This window comes from Pocillopora verrucosa, chromosome 12, assembly GCF_036669915.1.
Source record: "Pocillopora verrucosa isolate sample1 chromosome 12, ASM3666991v2, whole genome shotgun sequence".
In the NCBI taxonomy this organism is placed as follows: domain Eukaryota; kingdom Metazoa; phylum Cnidaria; class Anthozoa; order Scleractinia; family Pocilloporidae; genus Pocillopora; species Pocillopora verrucosa.
The window spans coordinates 12,416,468-12,433,949 of record NC_089323.1 but is presented as its reverse complement, the minus strand read 5'-3'; the positions used below and the strand labels follow the sequence as shown (position 1 = coordinate 12,433,949).

At 39.1% G+C, this 17,482-nt stretch overlaps 1 protein-coding gene across 2 annotated transcripts; it reads left to right on the top strand.

Annotated features, from left to right (window-relative positions):
* The first annotated feature begins 5,436 nt into the window (after nucleotides 1-5,436).
* On the top strand, nucleotides 5,437-17,288 carry LOC131793387 (angiopoietin-related protein 7-like). 2 transcript variants are annotated; one of them, XM_066159238.1, is made up of 4 exons: nucleotides 5,437-5,481; nucleotides 15,132-15,287; nucleotides 15,409-15,789; nucleotides 16,355-17,288. In XM_066159238.1, exons 1-4 carry the CDS (start codon nucleotides 5,457-5,459, stop codon nucleotides 16,630-16,632), a joined length of 840 nt encoding a protein of 279 aa, XP_066015335.1. In that variant the 5' UTR covers nucleotides 5,437-5,456; the 3' UTR covers nucleotides 16,633-17,288. The 2 variants fall into 2 exon arrangements, with proteins under 2 accessions (XP_066015335.1, XP_066015334.1); XM_066159237.1 differs by having other exon boundaries at nucleotides 16,352-17,288.
* The last annotated feature ends 194 nt before the right edge of the window (nucleotides 17,289-17,482 follow it).

Genomic DNA, 17,482 nt, shown 5'->3' with positions numbered 1-17,482 from the left:
ATCTATCTTCCTCTGCTTTCATCTACCTTCACCTACCGTTCTTTACTTTCAGACCTTCATTTGCCTTTGTATGTCTGTCTTTATATACCCTGATCTATCTTCCTTCTCCTTTTATTTCCTTCATTGTCCTTTAGCTACTTTCATTCATCCTCATCCTCCTTCAGCTTATATCTTTATCTACCTACATTCATTTTCATCTGCCATCACTCACCTTCAGATAACTTCATCTTCCTTCAGCTACCTTCATCTACCTTATCTATCATTTTATATCTTCATTCACCTTCATTTATCTTCATCTACCTTTATTTACCTTCTTCTAACTTTATCTAACTTCAAATGAATTAACCCTCAACTTCCTTCATTTACTTTCATCTCCTAAATATACCATCATTTACCTTCATCGGCCCTATTCTACCTTCAAGCACCTTCATCTAATTTCATTTTCCTGAATGTACAAGACTTTGCGTTTATTTAACTTTATCTACCATCACCTACCCTTATCTACCCTAATTTCCGTTCACTTACCTTATTCTCCACTCATCTACCGTCATTCACCTTCAACCATCTTCATCTCCCTTTTTCTATCATCTTTTACTTTCATCTTTTATCATCCATGAAAAACCTTTCAAGAAAGTGCAGATTTTGACAGTTGTCCCTTAAAACGCTAAAAATCACCTTTCTGATCATCTAAGTTTCAACATGGGGAGCATGTTATCTATTTACCCCTCCAAGGACTTTATTTATTTAGCGAATATTAATCTGACCCCCCTTACTAATCCTCGATCGGCGCGAAGCAGTGAATTCACACCATGTAATAAGATTTCTATTCTTCAGGTTCTGCTTTACTCTTTCTGACACTCTCTGTGACTTATCAAATTCTACAATCAACGCGGGCGTTCCCAATAGATTGCCAAAACAACACTGCAGTCTGTTTGGAAAAAAATAATGAAGGAAGTCGCCCAAGTTCGATTTGAGGTTAAGGAGAACAAAACATTGGCGAGATGTAAGCACGATTCCTCTTCGTTCATGTGTGTTACTACCTTTTTTAAAATTTATTAATTTCTATTTTTATTATTATATTTCAAGAGAATACAAACTGTTACTCCCTTGTATTTCATCAACAGCTAAGAACTGTGTTGAGCCCTTCTATTCCGGTCAAAGGATCAGCGGTGTTTACACAATCGACCCAGATGGCCAGGCGCCTTTAATGTCTACTGTGTCCAATCTACTTCCGGTGGGGGATGGACAGTCTTTCAGAAGAGAATGGATGGCTCCGTTGATTTTAACCGCACCTGGATTGACTACAAATATGGCTTCGGTAACTTGCTCGGTGAATTTTGGCTTGGACTGGACAAAATAAACCGTCTGACACAAAACAAAACAAAGAACATGCTTCGAATAGATCTGGGGGTAACTGCGCGCCAAACTGTTCACGCTGAGTATGAATGGTTTGGGATTGGGAACGCGACGGCTGACTACCGCCTGTACATTGGCAATGTGACAGGTAAGTAAACCGTCCTTTTAAACATTCATTGTTCGCTTTTTATGTGTTACTTCCCTATCGACGTCTACTGCCCCATTCACACCAAAGCTTAAGAGCTGTTTTGCCAAAAACGATTTAAATTTGTTTCTTCAGAAAGGCTACTTAAGCTAATGTTTATCCACTTCAAACTTAGCAAATTAACTTAACTTAATTCAATCCCTTCTCCCAACTCCACGTAATCTACAAAGTATGGTTCGTTTTAGTGCATGCCCGTTTGACCGTGTTTTGCTGTTAATTCTGCCTATACCTAGTTGAGTCCGCGCTCCTCCTTGGATAGTTTTCTTAAGCTGCTTGAGATAGAAAATTCATTAAACTCGGCTTTACCAAAATCATAAAATTTGAATATTTATTATTTTGCCAAATATTTTTGTATTTGGATATCTGCCCTACTTCGTCGATTGGCGTAGCTATCGAGTTTGAGGTGTTATCGTAATCCTAATATTATGGAATTTTGGTATTTATTATTATTATTGTTTAAACAGATGCAACTGCTTCCTTTGATTCCCTCAATCCTCACAAAGATCTCATTTTTGGTACCTGGGATAGAGATCCTGCCCATTGTGCTCAAAAAAGAGGCGGAGGCTGGTGGTATGGCAACAGTAGTGCTTGTGCTGTTTGGTCGAATCTCAACGGAATTTATCCGCATTGTCGAAAGGAAACCTGGGCCGATATCCATTGGGGAAAATTAGATCCAAACAGTCCCGAGGGCAGCGCCCCCACATCAACTGAAATGAAAATTAGACCAGTGGATTTTTTTCAAAACTCTCTGACAGGAAAGTGTTCTTGTAAATAGTGATTTCTGCGTCCTTTGATCGGTCGACTTCGCTTTATTACAATTGTGATTGGCAGATTAATGATCGAGTGGCCTTCCTTGAATTTGAATGAATTCCACCGGGGAAACACCATCGTTAAGCTGCTTCCCTCGCGACCAGGCATCAAGTGCAGTTATTTGCATGCATGGTGATGTTGATTCTTTTTTACGTACCTATCATTGTTGATTTGAAATTAATTACTTCGCTTGCTGTCGAAATTAAACCAAAATATCTCTGATTTCAGTTTTTGAATATCTGACAAAGAAATAAATCCGGACCAATTGATGCTGTTTTGAAACGTTAAGAAGTAATTTGCACGACAAGAAATAAAACGTGTATTATTTTCAACGCCTTTTAATTCTAGATTTTAAAATGCTAAGAATTCGCAGATTAGAAGAAATGATCAAATTATACACTCGATCATATATAGTTGATCAAATGCGATTTTAGAAAATAATCTTTTCATCACATCGAAATTAATTCAGAAGAATTTATATCTATGGAACGTTCTAAGCTACTAGCTGCAGTTCCTAAATGTTTTCACTTATTTCTACAGTTTTTACGCTTTCTGATATTTTATAAAGCTTCACTATCTTAGGGCTATCAATCAAGCGATTTAAGATTATCTCAAAATATGTAACTTAGGATATGCAAGTTTTACCGTGTGAAGAAATAAAGACTGTGGTACATCATTTATGCACTTACGTCAATAGCTATGCGATAACGTTGTCATTCGAAAACCTATCATGCTCGAGGGTTTTCAAGCCTACAATGGTTATTCATTTTCATGTTTGCTAGTGAAGCTTCTTACGCACGATAAACAAGCATTTAAGACTGTAAAGGTATAGAGGTGTAAGTTGGGAACCTAATTTTATCACGAATTGGGAAAGAACTTCGCAAGTACTTTATTTTGCATCTCTTGATGATACAAAAAAACTAACCAAATCAAAACATAACAAAAGAAAAAGCATATGTGTCCCAAACTAGGATATCATAGATACGAACAGAAAACGCTATTTGTACTCTCTTACAAATTGAAAAGAAAAAAAAAGTTTAAGTCTGCTGTGCTAAAAATCTGTCCGGTCCGTATTGTATATTACAAGGATAGAATGTGGCAGACAAAATCCAAGTAATCACATGCGTTGAATAGTGCATAGTTTTAAACGAACTCGACAAGAATTTCTGACTATGATGCTGACAGATACAAAATCAGTTAAACTGAACCGCGTGCTATAAGCGTAGTAGTAAATCGTATCATGTCAACCGTATGCCAGTTCGAACTGAAATACAAAAACCAAAATAGAAGCTAACGTAAATAACATATCGAAGTTAAGATAATGCAAATGAAGGAACTGTCATCGCTAACATTGCAATAACGACCGTAACATGGAAGTGTCAAATATAATCGGCACCTTTATTGAACGTGAGGAAGGCAAGAAAACGGTTAATAAGCTACACGTTGTTTAACTCGGACGATACCCTTATGTTTAATAACCTTATATTATATTGGAGATATGGACCTAATCATGCACGATTCCGAGCGTACAAAGAAAAAAATAACTAAGCTATCTAGTAACGATATAGGCCATTTGATAGGCGATAAAGTGAGACTTAACTGAAACGAATAACAATAGAAAAAGCCCAGGAATTAAGCCCGAAAACAAGGAATCGATTACTTACTTGGTTTGCACACGCACTGAATTTGACTTGCTAGAATAGATGAATAACAGTGTAGAGAGGATCAATGGCCCAATGTCGAGTAGAAGTTGGCGAAGTAGAATCTACACTTGAACTGAACTAACCGGGTAAAACCTCGTCAATGTGTCTAATCAAAGAACACACTCGCCAAGCCTGTTCTCGTGAAAATATCTAATCAAAGAACACGCAAGCCAAACCTGGCGACAATAACAATTTCCTATAACCAAAATAGCAGCAGAGGGTTGGTCAACCACGGCAGATTGAATAAGTAAGTAGGAACGTGCACGAAAGTGACAATTACTTGATAACATCTACGGTATAGTAAGTTCCTGCGACAAGAACTGAGTTAATATCACATTACAAAACCAACAGTATAAGTATATCTATCATTTTGATGATTTCTTTTTTTGAGAAAAACTGAATTTAAAGATGAGTTTTTACAAGTATATCTTTTCTTCAGAAGTCAGGGTAATTCAAGTAAGATACAGTGAACGGTAGACCACGAACTAAGCAATATTAGCAAATGATCTCTTTAGCATTTTCCAATTATTGCTTGACCGTGATTCTCACAGCCTCTCGAGAGCAAAAGACTTAACTGGGACTTTTTCATAAATTTTTCTTAGATTTTCAAGGAATTCTCTGTATGTTTGGTGCGTAACTGCCTCAGGCAAGGATTTGGTGGCCACGAGAGAAAGCCTAGGAGAGAAAGCCAACTGTGAAGGCGCTTTCTCGTTTTGACAAATTGAAATATAACCTGTTTTGATAGATTTGCAACAATGATAATAGAACCGGCGTCAAAAGTCTCGCTTGATATGATTTAAAGCAGAAATTTACATCTACTTTTACGGAGACCTTTCAAGAAGTAAATTTAACCTCTTCGGACGAGATAAATGCCAATAAAAGACTTTTAAAAACGGCCAGAGTGGTCAAAATAGCTTGATTTTCAAAATCCAAGTTTAAAAGTAATTAAACATCCAGCTTTGAATCAAAACAGTACAATCCGATGGTTTGGTTTGTTTCTTTTGCCGTCGTCTACGATAAGCTTGTTGGCGTCTTACACTCAAAACTTCCTTTCAGAGTTTAAAACTCTTCCCCTGGATGCTATTTACGTTTGACGTAAGGCGATTAACCATGACAGATTCCGTGAAAGTTTGCACGAACTCTGTGCAAGACCACTCAAAAGGATAGGATGGTCATAGCACGTACATTATTCGTGCAACTGACGAAAGGAAATCTGTCATTTTTGGGCCATATTTGCTATGCAGCCAAACGCTGGTCTCTCCCAACATCCGGCTTCTTAGCTTGAATCTTAGTACCGAGTTTGAATTCCGTCGAGTTCTCTCATCGTAGTCCACGTGCAAGAATCATTTCTTAATTAGCAAATAGTTGTTCGAGGATTTACAATGAGTGGCAATCGCCGAGGAATAGGTATGTAACATATGATGCATATAAACTTAGGTAAAAAGGGGAGCTTAGAACTAATGCTTACTTTTTCAAACGTAAACATTTGCGTAGTACATAGAATGACCTCCTTTTACAAAGGTTTAGTTTCAAGTTGGCTGCCCTGGAAATGCTTGCCAATGTCGAGTCAATGGCACGGTGGACGGCTACGTTTAGTTTTTGACAATGTCTCCCTAACAAGTTAGAATTATGCCTGAGCTTTTGGCTGGTTTATCGTCGTTCGTGCCAAAATTCGTCTTTTCCAAGAATTGAAAACGAATTTGTCCACACTCGGTGGAAACAACTTAAACATCTATTTATTTCGTATTCGGCTCTTAGATAGACCCTAATGTGAGATAGACTATTGCATTCTTTGTTTGCCTCAGAATCGATGCATTTTTAAGGAGATAGGTATCAAAGGAATATGGGAGCAAAGTTTCGAGCAACTTTTGTAGCTTCGTACAACAAACAGAAACATCCTTGGCCATTAAGTATAAAACCTAAAGAATCGTTATAAACAAGAAGAACGAAGTGTCTTGGGCAGTTTGAACAGCTTTCGTGGGATCTTTTAATTTAAGTGCAACTGAAAATAAGCACAAACAGGGCTTTTAGCACAAAATGGCATTTTTATGAGTAGGGGATATACTATATTAAATGGTCGACAATCAACATAATTCGATTCCCTCGGACTGACTCCACGGATGAACTACCCCCTAGCCAAAGTACCTGCTCAAAAGGGGATCTACAAAATTGTTGTATTTTTATCTTATTTTCCTCGTAGTTTAAGTTTTTCAGTCTATTGATATCGAAAAGATATTCGCTCTCACTTTATCAAAGCTGATTTATAATCGAGTAAAAAAGGCATAAGGTTTCCTTAAAAAAAATCAACGGAGTACATCTCTTTAAAGCCAAAGAGTATGGGCGGCCGTCACCACCAAAAATACAAGGATGTCAAATAGATCAGCAAATACAAAGATGGTGTAAGGATCAGCTGCAGGATAGCATAGCTAATAAAGGAATGGCATGGCCAAATTATAGACAGTCTAGTTTTCCTTCGTGAAATAGAACACCCTAAACATGAATAGTTTAGCCAAATGAGAAACGGTCTAGTAGCCCATGTTGAGTTGGAACATGAGATTGTGAAATGGACTAGCTCAATTACGAATAGCTTAGCGCTCATTTGCAATAGAGTACTCAAACGGTGTAGCGTTGAGTTAAACGGCTCAGGGTAACATCGAGTAGCACAGCGTACGCACAAACGGTGTAGCGTTGCGTCAAATGGCTCAGCGTAATTTAGAATGGTACAGTGTACATACATATGGTGTAGCACTGCGGGAAATAGCTCTGCGTAATGTCGAATGGTACAGCGTACATAAAAACAGTGTAGCGTTGTGTGAAATGGCTCAGCGTAATGTCGAATGGTACAGCGTACATACAAACAGTGTAGCGTTGCGTGAAATGGCTTAGCGTAATGTCGAATGGTACAGCGTACATACAAACAGAGTAGCGTTGCGTGAAGTGGCTTAGCATAATGTCGAATGGCACAGCGTACACACAAATGGTGTAGAGTTGCGTGAAATAGCTCAGCGTAATGTAGAATGGTACAGCGTAGACACAAATAGTGTAGCGCTAGGGTTAATAGCTTTGCAAAACGTCAAACGCTCTATCTGAACATTAAATTACTTAGTATTACTTGAAATATTTCGATGTTGTGGCGAATCGTCGTGGCGTGACGTGAAGGCTATGACATTCCTTTATTAGCTATGCTATCCTGCAGCTGATCCTTGAGCCATCTTTGTATTTGCTGATCTATACGACATCCTTGTATTTTTGGTGGTGACGGCCGCCAAGGCATCTCGCCGAAACCACCAAAAATACAAACCGCAAATGGAACAGCGATCTGCTGGGGGTATGACGTCATCAAATGTGAAGACTGACACGAAACCATTACATGGCGTAGTATAGTCTTCACTTCGCTTTGCCGTAAAGCAGAGCCAATATGGTAAGTTTCTCCTCTTTTTTCACTGCTGATATTGCACTTATTCGCTGTCGTTCATGAAAGCGTCAATTAAAATAGCAACGAGACTGAATTCTACCACGGTTTGCCGGCCTCCCGGTTTACCACAGTTTGCACGCGTTGGTGGGCCTGAACATGTTTATAGTATTAAGTAGTGTTATGACGTGCATCAAATGTCAATTGTCGAGCTCTCTTTTCTTTCTCCGACTCACGCTTACTTTTCAATGAGAGTCCAACTTCAACGGCTCTTTGAACATTGGAGGAGTACGTGAGAAGTTGAATATTGTGTGTGCCCTGGACGCCATGGTAAGAAAACTGCTATCCTTGATCTGTTTTGACATTTTTCGATCAAAGTGATATCGGAATGCTTTAATTGGTGTGCTGGACGATAAGAGTAAGCTAAGAGAAGTCATAATATTTATTATTTTAAAGAGGTGTACATTATATTGCTTTGTTTATTAATTTTTTCCTGGGTGCAGTGATAGTAAAAGTAAGTTCCATTTTTATTTTGTCGATCAAACGTAGATTACATGTCTGGACTGGAAACAGTTAAAGGGTTTTTTTCGCGTTCCAAAATAGTTTTTGCCAGAGTAATATTTTTTCTGAGTTGGTTTTGCGCGCATACATACTTATCTTCTCTGTGCTCTTTCCCATTCCGTAGTCATCACGTATTAAGGAAGGCTAGTGCGGACACCGTAATGCACGTAGTTGTACGTAATTGTCCAACTCTAGGTCGAGTTTTACCGTTCGATCTGTTACCGTCGCAACTTGCTGAATAAAAACTATTGCATAATTCAGACAATTGACAGGACATCTTGCTGTTTCGTCGTTTGTTTCGGTAGACGTATTTAATTACATTTTTATTTATTTTTACATTTCTGTACCTCAACTATTAATTTTTGTGATTATTATTATTATTATTTTTATTATTATTATTGCTACAGACTGAGTTCAGTACATACTAGTTATATTGACTTGAGTTGCGTGACCATGGCGTCCAGGGCACACACAAAATCCAACTTCTCACGTACTCCTGCAATGTTCAAAGAACCGTTGAAGTTAAACTCCCTTTGAAAAGTAAGCGCAAGTCAGAAAAGAAAAGAAATGAGAGCTCGGCAATAGACATTTAATGCACATTTTAATAATAGTTGAGTTTAATAGTTAAATTAATAGTTGAGGTACAGAAATGTAAAAATAAATAAAAATATAAATGAAAAGTAAGCGTGAGTCGGAGAAAGAAAAGACCTAACGCTACACTATTTGTGTCTACGCTGTACCATTCTACATTACGCTGAGCCATTTCACGCAACGCTACACCATTTGTGTGTACGCTGTACCATTCGACATTACGCTAAGCCATTTCATGCAACGCTACACTGTTTGTATGTACGCTGTACCATTCGACATTACGCTGAGCCATTTCACACAACGCTACACTGTTTTTATGTACGCTGTACCATTCGACATTACGCTGAGCCATTTCCCGCAGCGCTACACCATATGTGTGTACGCTGTACCATTCTACATTAAGCTGAGCCATTTGACGCAACGCTACACCGTTTGTGCGTACGCTGTGCTACTCGACGTTACCCTGAGCCGTTTAACTCAACGCTACACCGTTTGAGTACTGTATTGCAAATGAGTGCTAAGCTATTCGTAATTGAGCTAGTCCATTTCACAATCTCATGTTCCAACTCAACATGGGCTACTAGATTGTTTCTCATTTGGCTAAACTATTTATGTTTAGGGTGTTCTGTTTCACGAAGGAAAACTAGACTGTCTATAATTTGGCCATGCCATTCCTTTATTAGCTATGCTATCCTGCAGCTGATCCTTACACCATCTTTGTATTTGCTGATCTATTTAGATAGATAGATAGATAGATAGATAGACGTTTATTAAGAATACCTTAATAGCAGCTGGAAGCTGAATTACAAAGGTGTACAAATTATATAATAGAACTATACAATAAAATCAAACCTAAAAGGTAACTAATTTACATATGGGCCCATATACAATTGTAATAGATGTCAATTAAAATGTCTTGCGCTTGCTGGAATGAAAGTATCTCTGAACCGATTTGTTTTAAAGGAAACTCTAAATAGTCTGCGTCGTCGTAACTCCATAAGTTGATCTCGGTTGTCGAAAGGCAGTAAGTGGTACAAACAATCCAAGGGATTGGAGACGATGTTGTTAAAGAATTTTAAGCAAAGGTCTTCCCTCCGATCCCTTAGGGTTTTCAGCTCTGCCATCTGAAGCACTTCTCTATAATGATTATCATAACCGTATATAATTTTCAAGGCTCTCTTTTGGACACGCTCTAAACTTAAGCTCAAATAATCGGGGAGACTATAATGGTAGACCTGACATCCATAAAGTAAGACGGATTGAATGCAAGCAACATAAAAATTCACTAATTCTGGTGATGGTACCTTAGCTCGCTTTAACTGAGTTAAAAAGTAAAGGCGCTTAGCGGCCTTTTTAATCATCTCAGTAACGTGAGTGTTCCACTTGAGGTTGTCTTGAAAATACACACCCAGTAATTTCACGACACTAACGGCGCTAACCTTAGAGCCATTAATTTCTATGAGATCGTAGGAAGGAGGGGAGCGCACGAAGGAAACTCTTAGCTCATTACATTTTTTCGGATGAAGTTGAAACGAGTTAAGTGTTGACCAGGTAGCTACTTCGTTTATCATAGACTGAGCATTGCTAGGACCACCCTTGCTTATGATTTCATACACTGTCGTGTCATCTACATATTTTATACAATCACTGGCTGATGGTACTTTCAAATCATTTATCATAACCAAGAATAGCCACGGTCCCAATTTTGTTCCCTGCGGTACTCCTGCTCGGACCGATCCCCACTCTGAGAGACAATCATATGCAAGTTTGACCCTTTGTTTCCTATCTTTAAGAAAGGCTGTTATCCAATTAATGATGTAAGGGTTGATATTGTAGGTCGAGAGTTTCGATAGCAAGAGGCTGTGATCTATCAGATCGAAGGCTTTTCTATAGTCCAACGCAAAGATCCGCACGGTGTTCCCCGTTCCGTCTGTTGCTTGCGCCCAATTGTGCATCAGGTTTATCAATGCATGCGCAGTGGAGGATCCTGGAATACACCCAAATTGATCGGGTTCCAGGCGTTTCAGAAGTGCTGGTTTCACATGTTCATGGACGACGTAGTGCTCGGCAATTTTGGACAACGTTGGTGTCAGTGAAATAGGTCTCAAATCTTTCGCCGCATCCTCAACTATCTTTGTTTTGGGAAGAGGGGTGATGTTTGCACATTTCCAAATGTCCGGTAAAGTCCCTTGACTAATCGAGGAATTGATGATACAACGAAGAGGTTGAGCGAGCTCAGGAGCGAAGTCACGCAAGACCCAGTTTGGGATATTATCTGGGCCCCCAGCTTTGGAGGAGCTGACCGTACTAAGGCATTTGAAGGTAGCTTCCAGTGAAATAATGGGAGTTTTAAAACCCTCAGTGCTCACAGTTTCGATATTATCTAAAAGTGGGTCAAACGAAGCTTGAGGTTCTAGCAGAGCTGTGTTGATTTCATTAGCCAAGATCTTAAGGTTGATTGAGGTAGCTGGTTTACTTGCTAGGAGCTGATTTGCGACACTTGTAGATGTTTTGTTCATTCCACATAACCGCCTACATTCGGACCACCACATTTTAGGATTGTTTTCGGTCAAAACGCTGACTTTAGTGTTGTAATAAGAGCGTTTGCAGAGCTTCCGTTCCCTGTTTACTTTGTTCCGGTAGTAGTGGAACAATGGTTTGTTGTCTTGGTAATATGCTCTTTGACGGTGTGCTATAAGTGCCTTGAGTTTGGGTGAAATCCATGGTGCGTCGTTTCGGTGGAACTTAACTCGCTTTTTGGGAAGGATAGAATCTAACCCTATGTGAATTAGGTCACTGAAGTGAGCATACTGTTCTTGGACGCTATCTATAGTGTCGATTAATGACCAGTCGACCCCCGTCATATAACGACCAAAAGCCTGTTTGGACTCAGCGTTAACAGCACGTGTAGTAACCGTTCTGTTTGCAGGAATATTGGCCTTCGATCTAATTTTTGGAAACAAACCAACAGTACAATGATCGGATAGTCCGAAGGGCGGGAATGGAGAAGGTTTCTCGTAGTGTTCTGTAAGATTAGTTAGCACTTTGTCGAGTGTACGATCCCCTCTTGTTGGAAAATGGACGACTTGCGTGAGGCGGAACTGCTTAATAACTGGTGAAACATTTGCCCTGTTCCAGTCGCCAGCGAGAATTATACCTGCGCCAGGGATATCACTCTCTATCCTAGAGAGAGAATCCATCATGTAATCAAGGAGGGGCTCATCTTTGGCAGGCGGTGGAGGATGGTATACTGTACCAATGATAAGGCAGCTATAACCCCGGGGCAATCGGTTGGGCGTGATTTTGGCCCACAAAACCTCAGGGCCCTCGGGGTCAGGAAACTCATAGTCCCGTAGAATTGAGAATTAAAATGGAATCTTTTACATATAGAGCCACACCCCCATGTAGCTTGTGGGTCCTATCTTTGCGTATGATGTTGTAGCCACTAATGTCAACTACGCTGTCATCAATAGAATCTTTCAGCCATGTCTCCGTTATACAACAAAGATCAAACTCGTGGGTGTTCAAAAAAATACGAAGTTCGTCTATTTTTGGTGCCAAACTCATTACATTAGACACAGCTATTGACGGTACGAACTGCAAGGTGTTTTTCCTGGCGTCGATGTTTCTCTTAGGCTTGATAATAGCCAGATTATTGAAATTGACGGCTCTTTCTTCTGTGTAACGGCTGGAGGAAACACGCGTAGTTACTCTCACGGGAATTGTTGAAAGTCTCGGTAAAGCGTGATTATTGAACCGTAAAGATTCATTCAAGATGGAAGAGTTATAGCAATTAACAGTTCTTGGTCTTGTGTAACTACTGGAGATGGCGCGTGTGGTTGTTCTCACGGGAATTACTGAAAGCCCCGGTAAGGTGTGATTGTTCGACTGTGAATAATTATTCAAGGTTGAAAATTCATTCGTTTCTGAAGAATATTTGCTTCGGCCTGTATTTAATTGTGTTTTAGTAAGTCTTCCGGACCGTTTCCCTCGGTACTTAAAAATTCCATCCGCTCGAATGTTCTTAAATAAAACTGACCGTCTCTCCTGAAGGCTGTAATTTTTCCGGAGCGACACCAGTTCGCGCCGAGAGTACTGTAGGGTCGTTGTTTGGCGAATTGGAGAATCAAGCTGCCGAATTAAATCTCGAGTGGCTCTCTGCCGGCTACCAATGGCGATAATAGATTGAGCAGGACCGGGGTTGGTCGAAATATCAACGTATACCGTGATGTCCAATGGAGGGTCGTGGCCAGGGATGACTAAGGAGACAAACCCGTGTTTAGTGTGCTTCTGCATTGGAACTCTTGATCGATGAAAACCATCTTTGACGATACAAGTGCATTTCTTCTTGAGTTGAACAGCAGTGTGCAGGGGTTCCCACCTTGATTTAAAAGTAGCCTCGAAGGATAATAAATGGTTTAGAAATGCAGCGCTTAAACAGGATAGAATAGTGATAGAAACTAGAGCTACTCTAAACGTGGCCGCCATGATTGGCGCCGATATACATAACGCTGTCATATTTGACATCCTTGTATTTTTGGTGGTGACGGCCGCCCATAAAAGAGATCATTAAAGGGCTTACGGCATTTGCTTAATGGCGGATACGTGAAGACACGCTGTTTAAGTAATTTACAGATCGTCAAGTGTTTGAATGACAGTTTTACCTCACTATCGTACGAGTTAATTGAATGATGTAAACGAATCTCTGATCGTTTTTTGATGACGCAATCAGTTAGTCATTTGAGAAAAACACGTGCACAATTAAAAAAAAAATTGTTGTTAGGGCTGGCCACTGGCAAAAGATGTTCGCATGTAACAAAGCAAGGTTAAAAATTAATTCTAAAACTATTCACTGTTCGTCAACTTATCTTATGTGCCAAAAGGAGAAACCACTAGTAAGGGGATTTGATCTCATTGGGACCAGAGCCAAATATCTTTGTTTTTGGTGTCGGTATGGAATAATGGTATTTCTGACGATTGAGTCTGCGAATAAGGCAGAAATAAATATTTTGTCGGCACGAGATACGACAAGGCCCGGGCCTTAGGCCCGAGCATCATGGGTAATGATGCAGTGGTATATAAGGGGGAGTATAGCACGTGGCGTCCATCTAGGCCTCAGAACCAACCGTCCACCTCTGACTGATGACGAATTTATTGGTCTTTTTCTGGTCTTTCCTTCTTGCTTGTCGGTATGGAATACACACATATATATATATATATATATATATATATATATATATATATATATATTCATAGCTTTTCATGCAACTGAAAAAATCAAATCGTTTACTCTTAGGCCTCTAACGTATCATGCAATGAATATTTAAAATATTTATATATATTTATATTTAATTTTACCATACTATGCCTAATTGTCCTTTATCCACGTCCTTTGCCTTTATTTACTTTCATCTACCCTAATCAACCTTAATTGTCTTCATCTCACTTCATCTATCATGTTATTATCTCATTTACCTTTATATCCTTCGTTGTTCTTCCTTGTCCTTCCTCTATCTTCTTTTGGCCTCATCTACCTTCATCAACCTAAAATTACAATCATTGATCTTCATCTATCTTCCTCTGCTTTCATCTACCTTCATCTACCGTGGTCTATTTTCATCTGCCATTCTTTCCTTTCAGACCTTCATTTGCCTTTGCATGTCTGTCTTTATATACCCTGATCTATCTTCCTTCTCCCTTAGTTTCATTCCATGTCCTTTAGCTACTTTCATTTATCCTCATCCTCCTTCAGCCACTATCTTCATCTACCTACATCCATTTTCATCTGCCATCATTCACCTTCAGATAACTTCATCTTCCTTCAGCTACCTTCATCTACCTCATCTACCTTATCTACCATCTTATAACTTCATTCACCTTCATTTACCTTTATTACCTTTATTTACCTTCACTTATCTTCATTTTCATTTTACATCTTTTGCCATCATTTATCTTCATCTACCTTTATTTACCTTCTTCTAAATTTATCGAACTTCAAATGAATTAACCCTCAACTTCCTTCATTTACTTTCATCTCCTAAATATACCATCATTTACCTTCATCGGCCCTATTCTACCTTCAAGCACCTTCATTTAATTTCATTTTCCTGAATGTACAAGACTTTGCGTTTATTTAACTTTATCTACCATCATCTACCCTTATCTACCCTAATTTCCGTTCACTTACCTTATTCTCCCCTCATCTACCGTCATTCACCTTCAACCATCTTCATCTCCCTTTTTCTATCATCTTTTACCTTCATCTTCTATCATCCATGAAAAACTTTTCAAGAAAGTGCAGTTTTTGACAGTTATCCTTTAAAACGCCAAAAATCACCTTTCTGACCCATCTAAATTTCAACAATTTCTGAGGAGCATGCTATCTATTTACCCCTTTATTTATTCAGCGAATATTAATCCGACCCCCCTTACTAATCCTCGATCGGCGCTAAGCAGTGAACTCACATCATATAATAAGATTTCTATCCTTCAGGTTCTGCTCTACTTTTTCTGGCACTCTCTGTGACTTATCAAATTCTACCATCAACGCGGGCATTCCCAATAGATTGCCAAAAGAACACTGCATTCTGTTTAGAAAAAATAACGAAGGACGTCACTCAAGTTCAGCAGAACAAAACATTGGCGAAATGTAAGCACGATTCCTCTTCGTTCATGTGTGTTACTACCTTTATTAAAATCTATTAATTTATATTTTTATTATTATTTTTCAAGAGAACACAAACTGTTATTCCCTTGTATTTTATCAACAGCTAAGAACTGTGTTGAGCTCTACTATTCCGGTCAAAGGATCAGCGGTGTTTACACAATCGACCCAGATGGCTCAGGCGCCTTTAATGTCTATTGTGACCAAACTACTTCCGGTGGGGGATGGACAGTCTTTCAGAAGAGAATGGATGGCTCCGTTGATTTTAACCGCACCTGGAATAACTACAAATATGGCTTCGGTAACTTGCTCGGTGAATTTTGGCTCGGACTGGACAAGATAAACCGTCTGACACAAAACAAAACAAAGAACATGCTTCGAATAGATCTGGGGGTAACTACGCGCCAAACTGTTCACGCTGAGTATGAATGGTTTGGGATTGGGAATGCTACGGCTGACTACCGCCTGTACATTGGCAATATGACGAGTAAGTAAGCCGTCTTTTTAAACATTCATCGTTCGATTTTTATGTGTTACTTCCCTATCGACGTCTACTGCCCCATTCACACCAAAGCTTAGGAGCTGTTTTGCTAAAACCATTTAAAATGTGTTTCTTCAGAGAGGCTGCTTAAACTGATATATGTCCATTTCAAACTTAGCAAATTTAGCAAATTAACAAGTTAGTGACAACTTGAATACTATGAAAAACTGGTTTTTAATTCAATCCCTTCTCCCAACTCCACGCAACCTGCAAAGAATGGTTCGTTCTAGTGTATACCCGTTTGACTGTGTTTTGCTGTTAATTCTGCCCAAACCAAGTTGAGTCGGCGCTCCTCCTTGGATAGTTTTCTTAAGCTGCTTAAGATAGAAAATTCATTGACCTCGGCTTTAGCAAAATCAAAAAATTTGAGTATTTTCTTATTTTGCCAGGTGTTTTTGTATTTGGATATCTGCCCTACTTCGTCGATTCGTAGCTATCGAGTTTGAGGTGTTATCTTGATCCTAATATTATGGAATTTTGGTATTTATTATTATTATTATTTTTTAAGCAGATTCAACTGTTTCATTTGACTCCCTCAATCCTCACAAAGATCTCATTTTTGGTACCTGGGATAGAGATCCTGCCCATTGTGCTCAAAAAAGAGGCGGAGGCTGGTGGTATGGCAACAGTAGTGCTTGTGCTGTTTGGTCGAATCTCAACGGAATTTATCCGCATTGTCGAAAGGAAACCTGGGCCGATATCCATTGGGGAAACTTAGATCCAAACAGACCCGCGGGTAGCGCCCCCATATCAACTGAAATGAAAATTAGACCAGTGGATCTTTTTTAAAATTTTCTGACGGTAAAGTGTTCATGTATATAGTGATTTCTGCGTCCTCTGATTGGTCGACTTGTGTGATTGGCAGATTAGTGATCGAGTGGCCGTCCTTGAATTTGAATGAATTCCGCCAAGGGAACATCATCGTTAACTGTTTCCCTCGCGATCAGGCATCAAGTGCATTTATTTGCATGCATGGTGATTTTGATTCTTTTTTACGAACTATTCATTGTTGATTTGAAAACGCTGCAATTAAAAATTAGTTCGCTTGCTTTCGAAATTAAACCAAGGTGAGAATACTCTCGTCAGTAGAGATTTAAAAATGGAAACATTTACTGTCAAAAAGTTGTCACAGTGTTCCGTGTTGTTGTTTAACAATCGGCTGGCATTAGAGCCACAAGAAGCTTTTTACTTAATTATTTTAACTAACTTCGTTGCGTTTTAAGAGTAATCATGCACGATCATGTTTTATTGGACAAAACCTTTCCATATAGTGTCCTCAGGAGCTGAACATCGTTAGATAAAAAGATGTCGAATTTCCGATCCATTACAAAACGGGAAGCAAGCTTACGCTTAACTGAAGAATCTATTGAGAAAGTGGACTGTGAAATAACTCTAGCTAATCTTTTAGTTTGTAATGAATATTTCGAGTCCTCGACGAGTAATCAATATCGGGATTATCCTGGGTGTGGGCGACAGGGAGAGAATAGAGTAAGATAAAGAAAGATAAAGTTAAGATGGATTTAGTTGATGTGTAATAAAAAAGAACAAGAAGATTTATAATTCAACTGATGAGGTTGGACCTTTGGCCAATAGGTTTATTAACTAGGTAGCCAGGGAAGCAGGTGATCGGCGAGAACTT